The sequence below is a fragment of the Chanodichthys erythropterus genome, chromosome 16 (genome assembly GCF_024489055.1).
Source record: "Chanodichthys erythropterus isolate Z2021 chromosome 16, ASM2448905v1, whole genome shotgun sequence".
Taxonomy (NCBI): domain Eukaryota; kingdom Metazoa; phylum Chordata; class Actinopteri; order Cypriniformes; family Xenocyprididae; genus Chanodichthys; species Chanodichthys erythropterus.
In genome coordinates this window covers 28,181,654-28,199,957 of record NC_090236.1, presented here as the reverse complement: position 1 = coordinate 28,199,957, position 18,304 = coordinate 28,181,654, and the positions used below count along the sequence as shown (strand labels likewise).

The following is an 18,304-nucleotide window of genomic DNA, read 5'->3' as shown; positions in this document are numbered from 1 at the left end:
GTAAAGACATTTATAATGTTACAAAAGATTAGATTTCAGATAAACACTGTTCTTTTGAACTTTCTATTCATCAAATAATCCTGAAAAAAAATATTGTACACAAATATTTTGTACAATTGTACACATTAAATGTTTCTTGAGCAGCAGATCAGCATATTAGAATGATTTCTGAAGGATCATGTGACACTGAAGACTGGAGTAACGATGCTGAAAATTCAGCTTTGCATCACAGAAATAAATTACTTTGTGAAATATATTCAAATAGAAAACACTTATTTTAAATTGTAATAATATTTCACAATATTACGTTTTTTTACTGTATTTTTAATTAAATAAATGTAGTCTTGGTGAGCAGACGAAACTTCTTTTAAAAACATTAAAAATCTTAGTGGTTCCAAACATTTGGACTGTACTGTATATATATATATATATATATATATATATATATATATATATATATATATATATATATATATATATATATATATATACTTTTTTTTTTAAAGAAAATCTACATACTTCAATTTTAAATATACATGTATTTATTATCAATATATTTTCTTGATACATTTTTTGTAGGCCTATGTTTGAAAAACTATTTAAAGGGCTGAGTATTCTTAAGAACTTATGCTGGCAATTAATGTGATTTGTGCATATTATATGTGACCCTGAACCACAAAACCAGTCATAAGTTGCACAGGTATATATGGAGCAATAGTGATGATCGATTTTTCTTTTATGCCAAAAATAATTAGGATATTAAGTAAAGATCATGTTCCATGAAGATATTTTGTGAATTTCCTGCCGTAAATATATCAAAAATGTATTTTTGTGAGTGGATATGCACTGCTAAGGACTTCATTTGGACAACTTTAAAGGCGATTTTCTCAATATTTAGATTTTTTTCACCCTGAGATTCCAAATTTTATCTCGGCCAAATATTACACAAACCATACATCATTGGAAAGCTTTCATCAGCTTTCAGATGATGTATAAATCTCAATTTCTAAAATTGACCCTTATGACTGGTTTTGTGGTCCAGAGTCACTATATATATATATATATATATATATATGTGTGTGTGTGTGTGTGTGTGTGTGTGTGTGTGTGTGTGGGTGGGTGGGTGTGTGTGTGTGTGTGTTAGTTCTCAAAAATGATACACACAAATTGAGAATTAAACCGCCAGAGGGCAGCATATAACAAAAATCCAGCAATATCTTGACGCAGCCAGAGGCGCTTCACTGTTATCAAAGCCACCTGAGCAAATATTACTCTGAGATGTAGTAGTTAACATACTTAGCGAACTGATGAGTAATTTGTAAAATAAAAAATAATAATTATAATAATTCGTCAGTTTTACACATTATATAGGCCTACGTATTATTTAGGCTACTATAATATTGAACATGAAAAAAGAAAAGAGGAGAGTGAAAAACAAGAGATAAGGAGTAACCTTGGGAAGTGTCTCTACTCATGTGATTGGCTGACAGTTCGTTTGTGTCTGTAGTTCCACTATAAAAGGTCTGCTAACGGTACTCTCATACTGTATTAGATTGGAATACTGCGCTCCTTAAGGATCTACAACTCATCATGATTTTTACGCAATGGATTAACATATCTGGATTTTATCACCTATAAATTCCGCAAAGTATCCTGACTGGCTTTAGATTATCTGATTATCATCTATTTCAATAGGACTTTTCCCTTCTATTGGACACATTTTTGCGCACACTGTACACCATGGCAAATACTTGCTTACAGTTCACGGGTTTTGTGATGGGTTTTCTTGGTTGGATTGGGCTCATCATCGCCACTGCCACTAATGAATGGGTAGTCACTTGTAAATATAACATACACACCTGTAAGAAGATGGATGAACTGGAGGCCAAAGGTTTGTGGGCAGACTGTGTGATCTCAACTGCTCTGTATCACTGCATCACACTCACGCAGATTCTCGAGTTACCAGGTACGTGCAGTGAAATAATACATTAATTAATTAATAGTAGTAAAAGTCATTTTGAAGGGTTTTTTATTTTTATTTTTAATTTCTTTTAAGATTTTTTTTTTTTTTTTTGGTCGGAGTAAAGATGAAAATCATTACAAATTTAGCAAAATTATAAAACAGCCTAATGTTTAGCCTATAAAAAAGTATACAATTTATGTTATTAAATAAAATGAAATACATCAAATGTGAAATAAATGTAATAGGCTATTTGATCGTTTTAATATATTAAAACGTATTTAATTTTTAAATCTGATTATATTTTTTACACAAAAAATTATATTGTATTATATTTAAATTAAATTAAATATATTGTAGCCCATATATATATATATATATATATATATATATATATATATATATATATATATATATATATATATATATATATATATATATATATATATATATTTATTATTATTATTATTATTATTTTATTTTATTTTATTTTTTTACATTATCTATAAATTAGATTTAGGCTAAATACTAAAACCAATTTTTTCTTCCTCCACTATTTAAAAAAAATAAAATACTCGTAAATATTAATAATTGGATTACAATATAATTAACTGGATTTTACTATTACTATATTGCCATGAAATCGAGAATAAAACGAATCTGTTCTTTTTTTAAGCGTACATCCAGACGTCTCGAGCGCTGATGGTCACAGCATCGATTCTCGGATTGCCTGCTGTAGCGCTCGTGCTCATGTCCATGTCCTGCATTAACCTCGGAAGTGAACCAGAAAGCGCCAAGAACAAACGATCAGTGTTCGGTGGAATCCTAATCCTGCTGACTTGTAAGCATGTATTTGTTTTTGTTAAATTAAAGGGGTACAGAGTGTAATATGACCTTAAAGGGATAGTTCATCCAAAAATGAAAATTGTCATCATTTAGGCTACTCCCCCTCAAGTAGTTCCAATCCTGTATAAAATGTATAAAATGAACACAAAGGAAGATATTTGGAAGAATATTTGTAACCAAACACATCTCGCCCCCCATTTACTACCACAGGATAAATACATACTATGGTAGTAAATGGGGGGCAGAGATCTTTTTGGTTACTGACATTCTTCTTAATATATATATATATATATATATATATATATATATATATATATATATATATATATATATATATATATACACACACACACATTGTGTGTGTGTGTTCAACAGAACAAAGACATTTCTACAGGTTTGGAACTACTTGAGAGTGAGTAAATGATGACAATTTTACATTTTTGGGTGAACTATCCCTTTAAGGTCATATTACACTCTGTAGGCTACACTTACTAACATGTCCACTCATTAATCTGTAAATTTATTTAGATGTGTGCCAAACAGACAGATACAGGCCTACTACTGTTCCCATATAGAAAATGCATAATAATTGGACTTGGAGATAGATTTCTCTCTCCTCCTCCCAGAGGACCCATTAAAATCTAATTAGCCTTAAATACGTTCATGTAATAGCCAGATTTCCTTTGAATGAGTTAAATCTGTAATCAACAGTAAGAGTCAGCTGTTTAACCCTTTTGAGTGTATCTTTTGCTCTCCCACTTACATTTTGGTCAAAATGTAAGCAAAATAATACTAATTAAAGAATAATTTAATGCTAATAGTTTGTCTTTTTTCCCCTCAGCTTTTTGTGGCATCGTCTCCACCGTGTGGTTTCCCATCGGGGCCCATTACGAGAGAAGTTTGATGTCCTTTGGCTTCTCCCTGTATTCGGGCTGGGTTGGCACTGCACTTTGTTTTTTGGGAGGCTGTATGATCACCTGCTGTTCAGTGGACACCCCTGCCGCATACACTGACAACAACCGATTCTACTACTCCAAACAGGGCCCCGCCCATCCTGGCCCCGCCTCCACTAACCACGCCAAAAGTGCTCATGTGTGAGCTTCGGGATTACTGCTCAGATTATTCTCTTTCCTCTCTTTCTCCACTGTTTCTTGTATCTACAGTGGTGACTCTTTGGATAGTTATGGTACAGCTGAACTCCAACCCTTTGACTCAGCAGCAGGGTCAGTCGCTGGTGAAGTAACTGCACTGAAGTATTTATTGTTCAAAGGGTCTTCAGTACAATGTGCCATTTTAAGTCCTATTTTTGTAGTGGGAAATGTGTTTTTGCATTGTTATATGAATACTAACAGCATTACCAATGTAAATCTTTCAGTTTATTTCAGTCTGTTTGTACAGCGGTCTTCTCTTTTTGATTAATTTCAGAATATTTTAGAATAGCCGTTCAAACCAAACTGCACCAAAATTGGACCAAAGCAGTAACTATTTGGCAATATTATTTATTGTAATACTTGTATGCAGTTTTTATTATGTTTTTTTGTAATAAACAATATTGTCCATGTGAAAATACCTGTGAAAGTGTTTTTTTGATTATAGGTAATGTCATTTTTATAAATAAAACCCTCTATGCTGGTAAAATGAACTGAATTGCTCTCCGCAGTACTGTATATTGTGAAGCACATGGCGTCTGCTGTCAGATGGCAGGTGCAGTGCATCATCCTTAAACCTCTCATTCATTCTCACTAAAAGCACTCGAGAGACGCACATACAATTCAGGTGCCCAAGGCATGTACGTGTATCGATTTCTTTTTCTCCAATGAGGAGCTAGTCCCATTACGTCTGATGGGCAGCAATGACTGGCAGACAGCACTGATTAAAGGTTAACGGTCGCAATCAGCCATAAAGGAAGATTTATGCTCTGGTTGTGACGAGTCTCCATCTTTGTTCTCTGATTGGGGTCCTTGCACTGAATGCTTCCCTGTACACATATGGTTACAGTAGGCATACAGTCAAAAATGGCTGAATATACTGAGGATATAAGCAACATGTGAACGTTTTTGTACATTATGCAGAAAAAAAACAGTAAATTTGATTACTACAGTATGATTTATCCTATGATGGGTGCTTTTTAGATGTCAAATATTGCTTCTTATTTGTAGGTATTAACCGTTTGGTTAGAGGTAGTTTGGGGTGGAAGAAATTCAATGAAAACTTGCATTGGTCTCTACAATATTTAGCAAATGATGACCTAAAAGCAAAGGGAGAGACAGAAAAAGCAGAGATTGACCTGAGCTAGAAGGAAACAGGAAGTTGAAATGTTATGATGTTAAACCAGCCTTCGTTTGTTGCTTGGAGAGAAAAGTTTTAGGATTTCCTTTTTAAAGGGTCATGTAACACATTTTTTTTTGAGACATTAAAATTATGGATAAAGTACATAATTTAGGAATTTTTGGGCTATTTTAGTAATCCAGTGTCATGAACCCCCTTTAACATGTGCTCTATTCAGTGCCTGGTTAGAAAACTTAAACACATGATATGTTGTTTTAACTATGTAAATATGACTATACTTATCTTTAAAGTTATGTTGCTTTTGATTTCACAAAGCTATAGACTGTGAAATTAAATATTTCTCTTTCTTTAACTGCTTAGCTCACTAGCTTAGCATACCACTAGACTGTTAGCCTGCTAGCTTTATAAATCTATCATTGTTGATCATTTGTTAAGAACATGCATATAATAAAATGTGAAACTACACTTTTTATATTATATTTAATTTCAAATAAGATCACCTGTTGAACAATACAGCAGGCTACAGTAGTGCTAGCATCAGAGATAGCATACAAGATACAATTACAAAAGGCTATTTGTGAGAGGGGAGCAGATTGTTCATGACACCGGATTTGTAATTTGAAGAGAACTGATTAATGCTGGGCGTTTCATGACCCTTCAATGCTCTTTATATAATTCAGGAAAAGGTGTATCTCCATTTGAACAAACATATCTTCAATGACTAAAGTAAATCAAAGTAAATCATACTCTAATGTGGAAATACAGCAACCCTGACACACTAGTTTTAGCTCGTCTGTTTTTTCCTTGAAAAACTGATACTACTGAGCATAAAAAATGACAGAGTTGTATATTTGGTATCTGATACTCCAGTAAAAATTGTTGCTGATTAAAATATCACAGTATGAGACTGACCTTGAACTGACCAGAAAAATCTGCAATTTCCTGAATGTTCTGAAAACACAAAATGGCTTCTTACAGGAAATGTCTGATTATTTGTGCGGTGAGTTAATATCACCTTTTGCATAAAGATTAACTTTAACGCAAGGATGTATAAGTATTAAAGCAACTACTAGGGTATTGCATAAGCATAAAAGTGCAGATTATTTACATGTGTTTCTAAACATGTCAGGAAAATATAGCCATTTACCACACAGCATCAATGAATTTACCATCTTCCTTACATCCAGGATTAGCACCAGGATATTTTGCATCAGGAAAAGGGGAGGCTTTTCCCCAAACAGATGAAATACAATATAAGGACATCACATTTAAGTTTGATTCAGGCTGATGACAGATGACACAAATGACGTCCTATGAGCGACTCATAGGAATAACACATTAATGAAGACCCTCCCACAAAAGGAGTGTGCTTCAGGTTGTGTCGATGTCTGCACCATACAGACAGACGGGTCTGAACTGTATGAACTGAACATAACAACATGCTTTGAGATCTCCAAACCATATTGTACCACATCGACCACCATTGCAGAAATGATAATGGAACAGTACGTCTCGATCTGTTCATCTCATTCCTCTGCATAGCCAGCGGCGCCCCTCCCAGTATGACCATGTTTGTTTTGTGCTCAGGTACGACCCTCGGATCGCTGTTATTCTAGGCTCGCCGCTCCACCCCACAGGAAACAGAGCGGGCCTGCACCGCTTACACAAGCCACCCATGTGAGGATTTTTATTAACTCTGATTTCGGGTTGTTGTGAGACAGCCTTAAAAAGCGAAAGGAAAACCAAGAGTCACGCTTATCTGATCTGCAATAAATGACTTTCATTGTTGCATGGAAGCAATATTAACATCTCATTACACAGTGCAACGGGAGAGCAAAACCACAAGTAGAAGAAACAATAAATAGATTCTTTAAAAAAATCATTGAAACCAGAATACATCCACTTCATACCAAAATATACAGCAGAAACAAGATCAGATTTGCAAGGGAAGCCAATCTCCACATTTCCTGAACAAATACCAAACAAACTATGATAGCAGGAAAGATAGTTCACAAAGTACAAACACTGTACCTTTTCTCAGAGACAAATAACAAATAGTAGCTGACTTTAAAAGCAACAGTGGAAACATTTTTTGATTTTTTTTTTTCCAGATAGATTTTTAATAAAATATTTCTGTATGTAGATTTTAATCTTACTTAAAGGGGTAGTTCACCGACAAATGAAAATTCTGTCAGCATTTATCATCCTCATGTAACTCCAAACCTGCATGTCTTCTGCTTAACACAAAAGAAGTGGGGGTCCAAAACAACTTCCATTCATTTTTCAAAATACAGGTTTGGAGTGAATAAATGATGACAAAATGTTCATTTTCGAGTGAACTGTTCCTTTAAAACCTTGCCCTTCTTAAGCCTATTCTTATGTTCTAACATTAAACTAAATCAAAACTACTAAATCAAAATCCAAACGTCTCCAGTTATGTTTTTTAATCTAGAAAGAGGCCATTAAAAATATATGCTTTCATCACTTTTCTTCAGAAGTTCTGCTGAACCGTAAGAGAACCCACAAAACACCACCGGCGGTGGCTACGCTACCCCATCGGAGAACCTGAAGTTATGAAATGCCTGTAAAAAAATACTTCTCTTCGATATCTCACCTCTCCACACTGTTATATGGTATTCTACTCTACAGAAGTAAAATTGTGTCTTTTTGTCAGATACAGTAAACAAAGGATGCAGACTTTGGCTTGCTTTGTAAACAGAGGCCACTCAGGACGAGGAGGATTTTGAGGAGTGTACGGTGGGCAGGCTGCTACCCTCGTCTCTCAGAATGCTACATTTGAGAGTTACATCAAGTCTTTCGACGGTCACCACACATGCAAATACTCACGAACATAGTTTTACTCTGGGCCCCGTACGTCTGAACATGCTACACATTCAGCAAAATGCCACGGCGACAAAGAATCACATTATAGACCAGATGCACGGAACAAAACCAACCCAGGCCCCAAAATGAAGCTCTATGCACTGTGGGACTAATTTATGACTTAAGTCCTATTAGGACTTTTTTTTTTTTTTAAGTTTTAAAATATTTGGGGAGGGAGACACATTCAAATCAATACGTCATGATGTGCTCAGTGCGTGTAGGTCTTCCACGTGTGTGAATTTGAGGCCTGGCTTGGTTGTTTTTTTGTTTTTGGCTGGCAGAGCTGTAGCACAGATAGAGTTGGACTGGACAGATTGGTTAAACGCCACGTGAATGGGAGGAGGGAACAGCAGAAGAGCACATCCAGATAAAAAATTCACAACACGCTCTCCACCACATGCAAATTTCCCTCCCTTACCCTCTGTTTTTCTAAATCACTTCTCCTTTTTTTTTTCTTCAACGGACACACTGACCAGCCGAGAGACACAAATCGTACTGTGGTCACACCGTCGGTATTTACACAGAGCGGCCTGCTTGCAAGGATGAAGCGGAGTCACTGGCACATAGGATGAATGGATGGTCGGTTGTGACACGTGATGGCTGACAGGCACCTTCAGCGGGAAAACAAACCCATGGATATGTCGACATCAACAAAAAAATTACAAACAGACAAGCATGGACATCTTGATGGTCATATTTAAAGCACACACTGACAGATGAAGGCACTATTGCAAGCAAAGTCCAATTACTATTTGTGACAACCTACAGTCCAAACCTCACTTGGGCTAGATGTTTGAGCAGAAGATTTATCATATCATTCCCCATTGTATTTTATGGCTATCGTCTATCTTTGCTTCTCAAACTAACCTTTTTGTAGGCGATAAGAAAATAGCTGCTTACTAAAATAACTAAAGTGTGCAAATCGCTTGAAGTGTTTTAAGGGCCTCACAAGGGAATTTTTCAGCTGGTTTTATCGACCTCACATAAACATTGTCGAGGTTAATAGAGTTGAAGTGACCTGTGAACGGACATCGTCCTGATAGCTGAAAGATACTCGTATTGGAAAAAGCCGTGGGACTGTGATAACTAACAGGGCGGTAATAAATGCTAGTTACTGTAATTTGGTCGGGGAGGACTGTTGCTTTCAAGTGAAACATTAGATTATACATATTTAAGTGCTGAGGAGTTCACTAACATGATTATAATGAGAATTATTTTCAAACTGTAAAATTCATTTAAAACTTTTTAGGTGCTATGTGGTAAAAAAAAACCTTCTAAAAGTTAAATTCCTTCCTAAACATTCTCATTATCCTATCAGTATTAGAAAATGGCTGCAAATGAAGGAATAGGAGTAAAATAAAAACTCATTGCAGAGACATAACAACCTAGCCCAAGGGTTCTGCAGTCGTTGGCAGACGAGTACATTCAGATTACATTCTCATTCCAAAGGATCGTCCAAATCATCGTCGACCACCAGTGCCTCAAAGCCCGGACTGGGTTTGCCAGCTTTGCTTTTGGCTCTGCTGTGTGAGGAGGAAGAGGAGGTCCTGTGGTTGTCCACCCTATCCAGGGCGTCAGGCTGAGGCTCGCTCTGCTCCTGGTGTTTCGGTTTCTGGTGCCCACCTCTGCCCTCATGGGAGCCCCAGCTTTGGTAGGGCTCTTTGTCTCCAGGAGGGTACAGATCGTCATCCACAGCAAAGTTGTCGTCCACGCCCATGTCGTAGCGCTGGTACGTGCTAGCGTGGGCTTCCTCCTCGCGTGCCGTGATCTCTAGGGTGCTGTTCCACATGCCATAGCCAAAGTAGATCAAAACACCTGCAGAGATGAACACACAGAGAAAACACAAACAGTGCACATGTGCATAAGCCAATGCACGAATGGAAGTGAAAATTTAACTCAATTCATTTTTGACAAAAGATACATCAAGAAACTTAGCAAAGGATTGGCAGTGGAGACATAAGTCTCAGAGAGAGAAATTCCTGTCATGCAATAGTTTTGAACTATAAATTTTATTGTAAAATCAATATGATTGTGCTGTCATTTAAAGGGATAGTTCACCCAAAAATGAAAATTTGATGAATTTTTAACTCCAACCGTTGCCGTCTGTCAGTCAAGTAATGGGAGTGAATGGGAACACAATCTATAAGAGTCAAAAAAACATGCACAGACAAATCCAAATTTAACCCTGCGGCTCGTGACGACACATTGATGTCCTAAGACACGAAACGATCGGTTTGTGTGAGAAACCGAACAGTATTTATATAATTTTTTACCTCTAATACACCACTATGTCCAACTGCGTTCAGCATTCGGTTAGTAAGGTCTGATCTGAAGCCACCTTTCCACTGCACACGACATTCGCATCCGATTGTCGCATTTCGCCCCCTAGCGGCAGTCGCACGGAACTTTAAAAATTGGTAGTGAAGCAACCGTTACCCTCGGCTTATTCCAACCTAGCAACCACCATGGTAAACTGAACGATTTTAATGAATGTAACATTAATGCATTTATGAATATATCCATACAAAGCAAATGACCCTCAATACATCTGAAATAAAAACAAACTAGTAGATTTTATAGAGCTTCAACGTAAAAATGTATTTAATAATCATAAATATCTTTTTTGTTTTACATAATTATTGATAAACACCATTTTAAAGGAATAGTGTTTATATAATAACATTAAAGTGTTAAAATATTGGTAATTCTAACTTCGTGCTCATCGTTTTGACTAGAATACATCATATCCGGTCGGCCGGTCGCATACGGTCTAGCCGCAGAAGTTCAAATATTTCAACGCATCCGAAGCTCAAATCGGATCCGAAATTTCCGCATTTGCATATGATCGGAACTCCACGCAGCCCCCGTACTACTCACCATTGGAAATGAATGACTTCCGGTCCAACAGCTGTCGTTTGTCGTGTGCAGTGGAAAGACGGCTTGACAACGGCAGTGATGTCTAGCACTCATTGAAGTATAAGCGCGAGACATCACTACCGTTGTCAGAGCGCTATCAGACCTCACTAAGTGAATGCTGAACGCAGTTGGACATAGTGGTATTTTAGAGGTAAAAAATAATATAAATACTGTTCGGTTTCTCGCACAAACCGATCGTTTCGTGTCTTAGGACATCAATGTGTCGTCACGAGCTGCAGGGTTTAATTTGGATTTGTCTGTGCATGTTTTTTTGACTCTTAAAGATTGTGTTCCCATTCACTCCCATTATTTGACTGACAGATGGCAACGGTTGGAGTTAAAAATCATAATTGGTGTTCTACTGAAGAAACAAAGTCACCTACATCTTGGATGCGCTGGGGGTAAGCAGATAAACATCAAATTTTCGTTTTTGGGTGAACTATCCCTTTAAGGAAGAATTTCTTTAAAAAGGGTTTACTATACTTTCAGAAATATGCTCTGGTCGGAACTTAAACTTTATTAATTATAACTTTATTATTTACACAACGGCAAAAAATGAACAGGACTGAACCAAACAGGATGAAAATCAAGACCTAATATTAGCATTTTGATTTTTATAACTATCTTTTGAAACTGTGATATTATCATAGCGATTTCAGAAACATTCCACTAAAACAGGATGGAAAGTAAAAGGGAGACAAACCAACTAATATCACAATAAATAAATAAATAACAGAATTCATTAAAATTAATTCAGGGAACTTACTTTTTAGGAATGTTATAATTAAAAACAGTAAAATATATTGAGAACACAAAAACAATATATAATTACCAATTTAAAAAATATTTAAAATTTAGTTTTAAATATTTCAATTAGGCAAGGGAAAGATTTGCCAATTTATTATATTATTTAGAATTCTATAAAATTCAGTCCATGGTAATTCAGGTTTTGAGTTTGATACTTATATAACCAACATTTTAGGAAAAATATGAAACAAAACTACTGTTCAAAAGTTTGGGATCAGTTTTTTTAATTAAGACTTTTTTAAATGTTTTTAAAATAATTCTCTTATGCTCATCAAAATGGTGCATTTATTTGATCGAAAAACACAGTATAATATTGTGAAATATTATTACAATTTAAAATAAATTTTTTGTATTATAAAATATTATAAAATGTCATTTATTCCTGTGATGGTATAAGTCTGAATTTTCAGCATCATTACACCAGACTTCAATGTCACATGATCCTTTAGAAATCATTTTATTATGCTTATTTAGTGCACTTTAGGGTCAAATTCTCACTATTAAATAGTTGCTTATTAGCATGCATATTACTAGAGTATTGGCTGTTTATTAGTACTCATAAAGCACATATTAATGCCTTATTCTACATGACCATATTCTACATCCCCTACCCTACCTAAACTTAACAACTACCTTACTAACTATTAATAAGCAGTAAATAGGAGCTAATTGAGTCAAAATTCATTGTTAATAGTTAGTTAATAGTGAGAATTGGACCCTAATCTAAAGTGTGACCCAAAAACATTTCTTATTATCATCAATGTTGTAAACAGTTGTGCTGATTAATATTTTTGTGGAAACCGAGATAAATTTTTTTTTTCAGGATTCTGAAATTATTTGAAAAAGAAATCTTCTGTAACACTAAAAATGTCACTTTTGGTGAAGCTGAACAAAAGTAGCAGTTTGGTTACACTTTATTTTACAGTTCCGTAATTACATTGTAATTACTCAAATAAGTACTGAGTACTATTAATTACCTACATGCGCTTTCTATAGAGTTACAGTTAGGGTTAGGGTTTGGTGTAGGGTGTTACTTGTAATTATCTATAATTTACTGTTATTACTATAATAAGTACATGTAGTAACATGTAACTACAGCACTGTAAAAGTGTTACCATTAATTTCTTAAAAAAAAAAAAAAAAAATTACTGACCCCAAACATTAGTTTGAACAGTAGTGTATGAAACCGCCCTGCAAATCAGGAATAACCCATGTAAATAAGATGCTGCCTGTATCATCAACATGTCCATTTAAAAAAAAAATATTGAAACTCACCCACAAAGCACCATACGCCAAAACGGATCCATGTGATGGTGGAGAGCTTGAGCATGAGGTAAATATTTACAAGCATGGCAGAGGCTGGGACGAAGGGAACGCAGGGAGCCATGTAGGGCAGGCGCTTGGGGTTCTCCGGCTGCTGAATGATGATGAAGATCAAGAGCGTGATGACCAGCAGCAGCAGCACCAGCAGCAGCACGGCCCACCACTGGCCATCAGCGATCTGACCTGACCCAAAGATGATGAGGGAGCAGAAGCAGAAGTTGAGGATGAAGAGCAGAATGACGCAGCGAGTGACTGTGCGGCCGGTAGCCACAGTGGGCCGGTCCATTTTGCCCGGCAGGCCGAGCCGAATGCGCATAGTGTAATAGCGAGGCCCCAGCAGCTTCTTCAGCTTCAGCAGGTACACGCTGTCCGTCTCATCTGACTCAATGCCTGAGGACATGTCCACAGTGCCGTAGTTGGGGTGACTGGCGGTGTAGGTGGACTTGTCAGGCTTACCAATCAGCATCTCATTGTCTCCCAGAGACGGCAAGTTCTTGGCTCCGCAGGTGTTTGTGGGAACTCCTCCAAAATCATCACCCTCACTGACCGGTGAGCAGGCTTCTTTCTCGCACTCGGCCAGCACTCCCTCCTTACGCTTCGCGTTCTGCTCGGAGAGGAAGTTGACGAATCCGTGGATGTCTCCTTCGGGCTGGTAACGCAGCAGTAGCACACACACCGACACTAGCGTGTAGGCTAGCAGAGTGCCAATGGACATCATCTCGATCAGGTCCCTCAGACTGACGAGCAAAGCCAAGAGAGCAGACAGGAACCCCGACACCACACAGGCCACTGCAGGAGTCTCTGTGTATGTGCTCACATGGGCCAGGAACCTGCAACATACAGATGACATCTTCAATCCTCCAATCACAAGAAGGTAGAGGAATATACAGGCGTAAATGGGGTCTAAACCGAATTTGGATGTGGTCAGAATCACACATGACCTCACTGTATGAGTGAAAAGCTAATCCCTCCTTTTCTGGCTATCACCAGACCAAGCTCAATTTAAAATTGAACATTGGTCTGGGGAGTTTGAGCCGTGATCAACGGGCATTATTCACGCAGTTGGATAGTCCTTCAACCAATCAGATCAACGATCGGATGACGTACTTTTGCAGAGCGATGCGAAAACTCCAGACAGGTTTAGTTTGTATTGGTTTGTAGCATTGATCAGCGGTTTGCAGAAGCAGCAATGGCATCGAGTGATTTTTGCAAGTTGTGCAAAAACACATGAAAGTGAGTGTTATTTACACCCAGTCGAGCGATTTGTTTGCTAAACTAAAAAAGTCATTTAGAATCGTTGAGAGGTTAAAAGGAATTGGATTGACGGTCGTGCGAGAGACGTCATCGTGTTATACCCGCCCAGATCCATAGAAAGAGCTCTGTACCCGCCAATAGCGAGCAAGGTGGATAAGTCAGTCTGTGATTGGTTCCCGCAAAAGTGTAACAGATGCAGCAGAAATGAATGTACAGGTTTCCAGACTGAGTTGCTGGGCGAAATCAAATCGCCGGCAGATCAGGCTGGGTTTATCCAGTCTAAATCCCTCCCTGACACCTGAAAGGACTGATTACTCAACTGTCAATCAACGACTGCACTAAAACAACTGTTTTAAACTTTGTCAAATATGTGTGGCTAGAAAATTACTGTAAATGGAAAGACGCATTTATATAGAAACATTCAAAAGTTTTGGTCAGTAGGTTTTTTTTTTTTTTTTATGAAATACTTTTATTCAGCAAGGATGCACTAAATTGATTAAAAGTGAGAGACATTTATTATGTTACAAAAACAATCCAAGTTAAAAACAATTCAAGTTGGGTTGAAAATACACAAACCCAGCAGTTGGGTTAAATGTTTGCCCAACATGCTGGGCAGTTTTATTTAAAGGTGCCCTAGAATTAAAAATTGAATTTATTTTGGCATAGTTAAATAACAAGAGTTCAGTACATGGAAATGACATACAGTGAGTCTCAAACTCCATTGTTTCCTCCTTCTTATATAAATCTCATTTGTTTAAAAGACCTCAGAAGAACAGGCGAATCTCAACATAACACAGACTGTTACGTAACAGTCGGGGTGTACGCCCCCAATATTTGCATATGCCAGCCCATGATTGAGGCATTACACAAGCCAGTATTAATGTCTGGCTCTGTGCACAGCTGAATCATCAGACTAGGTAAGCAAGCAAGAACAATAGCGAAAAATGGCAGATGGAGCAATAATAACTGACATGATCCATGATAACATGATATTTTTAGTGATATTTGTAAATTGTTTTTCTAAATGTTTCATTAGCATGTTGATAATGTACTGTTAAATGTGGTTAAAGTTACCATCGTTTCTTACTGTATTCACAGAGACAAGAGCTGTCGCTATTTTCATTATTAAACACAATTCACAACATTTCTAATGATGCCCCAAAATAGGCAGTTAAAAAAATTAATAAAAAAAAAAAATCTATGGGGTATTTTGAGCTGAAACTTTATAGACACATTCAGGGGACATCTTAGACTTATATTACATCTTGTAAAAAAACGTTCAATGGCACCTTTAACCCAACTATTGTTTAAACAATATTATATAGCTGGCTTAAAATGAACCCAAAATTAAAATCAGACACATAATTACTAGAGGCAACAATAATAATCAATTCCGGTTCCTGTGTTCCTTTATTATGAGTTCCTGCCACTCATCAGTCTCCATGTTATGAGTTCATGTTTATTAGCTGTGTATCGTTAATCACTTTGTTATCCTCACTACTTAAGTTCCTGAATTTCATTTTCCTGAGTTTCATGTGTGTATCCCTGCCAGTTAGGATTCTGTTATTAAACCTTGTATTGGAAATTTAATCATCTTTGTATTTGTCTGGCTGCCTACAAACATTACGTAACACCCTCATGTCGTTCCAAACCTGTAAGACTTTCGTTCATCTTCAGAACACAAATGAAGATCTTTTTGATGACAGAATGCTGTCAGATTTCCTTCCATAGACTGCATTTGCAACTTATACTTTAAAGCTTCAAAAAGTTCAGAGATCAGAAAACGAATCCATATGAATCGAGTGGTTTAGTCCAGATTTTCTGAAGAGAATTGATAGTTTGTTATGATGAACAGATTTAATTTAGACTTTTCCTTGCATATAAACATTGATCAGCAAACATACAGTAATTCTGTTTATGTTTGCTGATCAATGTTTATATGCAAGGAAAAGTCTAAATTAAATCTGTCAACCAAACCTGAATAACGCACAAGAACAAACCTCTTCTGGAAGCTCAAATGTGCTTGTTTGAGCTTCCGGAAGAGGTTAGTTAGGTAAGTGGATATGTTTTCCGATCTCTTTATTAACTTTTTGAAGCATCAAAGTGTCAGTTGCAAAGGCAGTTGCAAAGTCTATGGAAGGAAATCTGACAGCATTCTGTCATCAAAAAGATCTTAATTTGTGTTCCGAAGATGAACGAAAGTCTTACGGGTTTGAAACGACATGAGGATGAGTAATTAATGACAGAATGTAGCTTTGCCATCATGGGAATAAAGTAAAATGTAAAGTATGTAAAGATTAAAAACAGTTATTTTAAATTTTATTAACATTTAACACTATTACTGTATTTACTGTATTTATGATCAAATGAATGCAGCCTCGGTGAGCATAACAGACTTATTTCAAAATCATTAAAAAATATTTTCAACCCAAAACTTTCGAATATATAGTGGCAGATTATGTGAAGCACAGTTGAAATTCATTTATTGCAGGTACTCAACTAAAAAAGGTTTTCCGCTCAAAACATCACAAATGTTGCTGTATTTGTAGTCTTTTAGAGTTTTTAAATCCTTTTTCATGCTTTTTAAAAAGAACCCTCCCTTTAAAAACGAATTACAAGTGGTCACATAAGATGCATTTGAGACACTTTGAGAGATGTTACTACCAAGTGTAAACGGCAGTGTATCTTGTCTGACACCTTCTGAACACCTGTGACTGGTGTACTGACGTTAATACCATGTGTAAACAGGGTGAATCATCCAAACATTTTATCAAAGAAGTCTTATCACATACCCATTATATTGGCTTTGATTTTAAAGGTCAGGCACAAAGTAGCGTTTCTTTTGAGACTGCATGATGGCAGGAGCTTATTCCTCCAACAGAGAATGATATTTAAATGGCATTTTAATCATTTGAAATGTATAATGGAGACTGATGCATTAGGAAGCATCATTACTTGACCCTGTGATTACTTTTTTTGTGATTTTGTTTTATAGTAGGGCCTACCTGAAGAGCAAACCATCTCCTGCCATGGCGTAGATGACTCTCGGCATTGGGAAGAGAGAGCCCAACAAACTGACTGTCAGTCCTGCAATGGAGCCGATGGCCACTATGTATTTGGCAGTTTGGAAGCCATGTAGAGAAAACATTTCCATTAAAGGAGCATCTGTGTCAATTTCAGTGTAAGGGACCATCAGGGTGAGAATCACACTGACCTGTGAGAGAGGAAGAAACAGAGTCTGATTCATTGACCTTTTAGCTGTGCCTTTAAAAAATGCCCTCATCATAAATGTGCCATTTAAGCTGTTAGGATCAGACTGAAATGATCAGGAACATTGTTAAAAAAAAACAAGTTTTCTAGTTTTTGGAACTTTTGGAAGGATATGCAAAGAAGCGACAGCCAGAAACAGTACAAGGTTTGACAGACTTTGACTCTCATTCTTATCATTATTTTTTTCTGGTGTTTAGGACTAATAGAATTTCTGAGAAAGAGGTTTCTGAACACCAAATAGGCATCATTAATGTGTTCATGTTTTCAAATATGAGGCGTTATAAAGCTGCAAATGTACAGAACAAGTTGTTTTTGCAGTTTAGTTTCAATAAATGTTCTCTTTTTGCTGTTTTCATAGTACAATGGACTTTTTATATCAAAAGATCAAGGATGCTTTGGTTAACCATGATACATTATGACACATTTAATGAATTTCAGTAAATGCAACATCTTTATCCGTAACACCAACACACACATATGCACACAAACACAGACAGACAGGGAACCAAAGTGCCTGGGCTAAAATTAGCCTCTATGACAACAAAATGAGATCTGGAGGGGCGAACGCGCCTAATTATCAAGTTTGCTCCTCATCAGACAGTCCTGTAGGTGTGAAAATGAAGAGCCATTTTAGTAAAGGGAATTTTGTTCAGCTAAAACCAAAAGAGACGTGAAAAAACTGGAGACAGATAAAGAATGCAAGAAGATCAAATAGCAGAAAACAGGGAAAATAGAAATAAAATGTATAGAATATAT

The 18,304-nt window shown here is 36.5% G+C and overlaps 2 protein-coding genes across 2 annotated transcripts in view; one reads left to right on the top strand and one right to left on the bottom strand.

Moving 5' to 3' along the window:
- Positions 1-1,561: 1,561 nt before the first annotated feature.
- cldn11a (claudin 11a) lies at positions 1,562-4,420 on the top strand. Its single transcript, XM_067363454.1, has 3 exons — positions 1,562-1,966; positions 2,637-2,801; positions 3,648-4,420. The coding sequence occupies exons 1-3, from the start codon at positions 1,741-1,743 to the stop codon at positions 3,902-3,904; spliced, it is 648 nt and encodes a 215-aa protein (XP_067219555.1). The 5' UTR covers positions 1,562-1,740; the 3' UTR covers positions 3,905-4,420.
- Positions 4,421-9,263: 4,843 nt separating this feature from the next.
- The window catches only part of slc7a14a (solute carrier family 7 member 14a), a 31,256-nt gene continuing 22,215 nt past the window's right edge, over positions 9,264-18,304 (bottom strand). The window contains exons 6-8 of the mRNA XM_067362840.1: positions 17,284-17,492; positions 12,977-13,854; positions 9,264-9,793 (exon numbers count right to left, since the gene is read on the bottom strand). Coding sequence (XP_067218941.1) covers positions 9,417-9,793; positions 12,977-13,854; positions 17,284-17,492 — 1,464 coding nt within the window. The 3' untranslated portion in view covers positions 9,264-9,416. The remainder of the gene's footprint in view (positions 9,794-12,976; positions 13,855-17,283; positions 17,493-18,304) is intronic.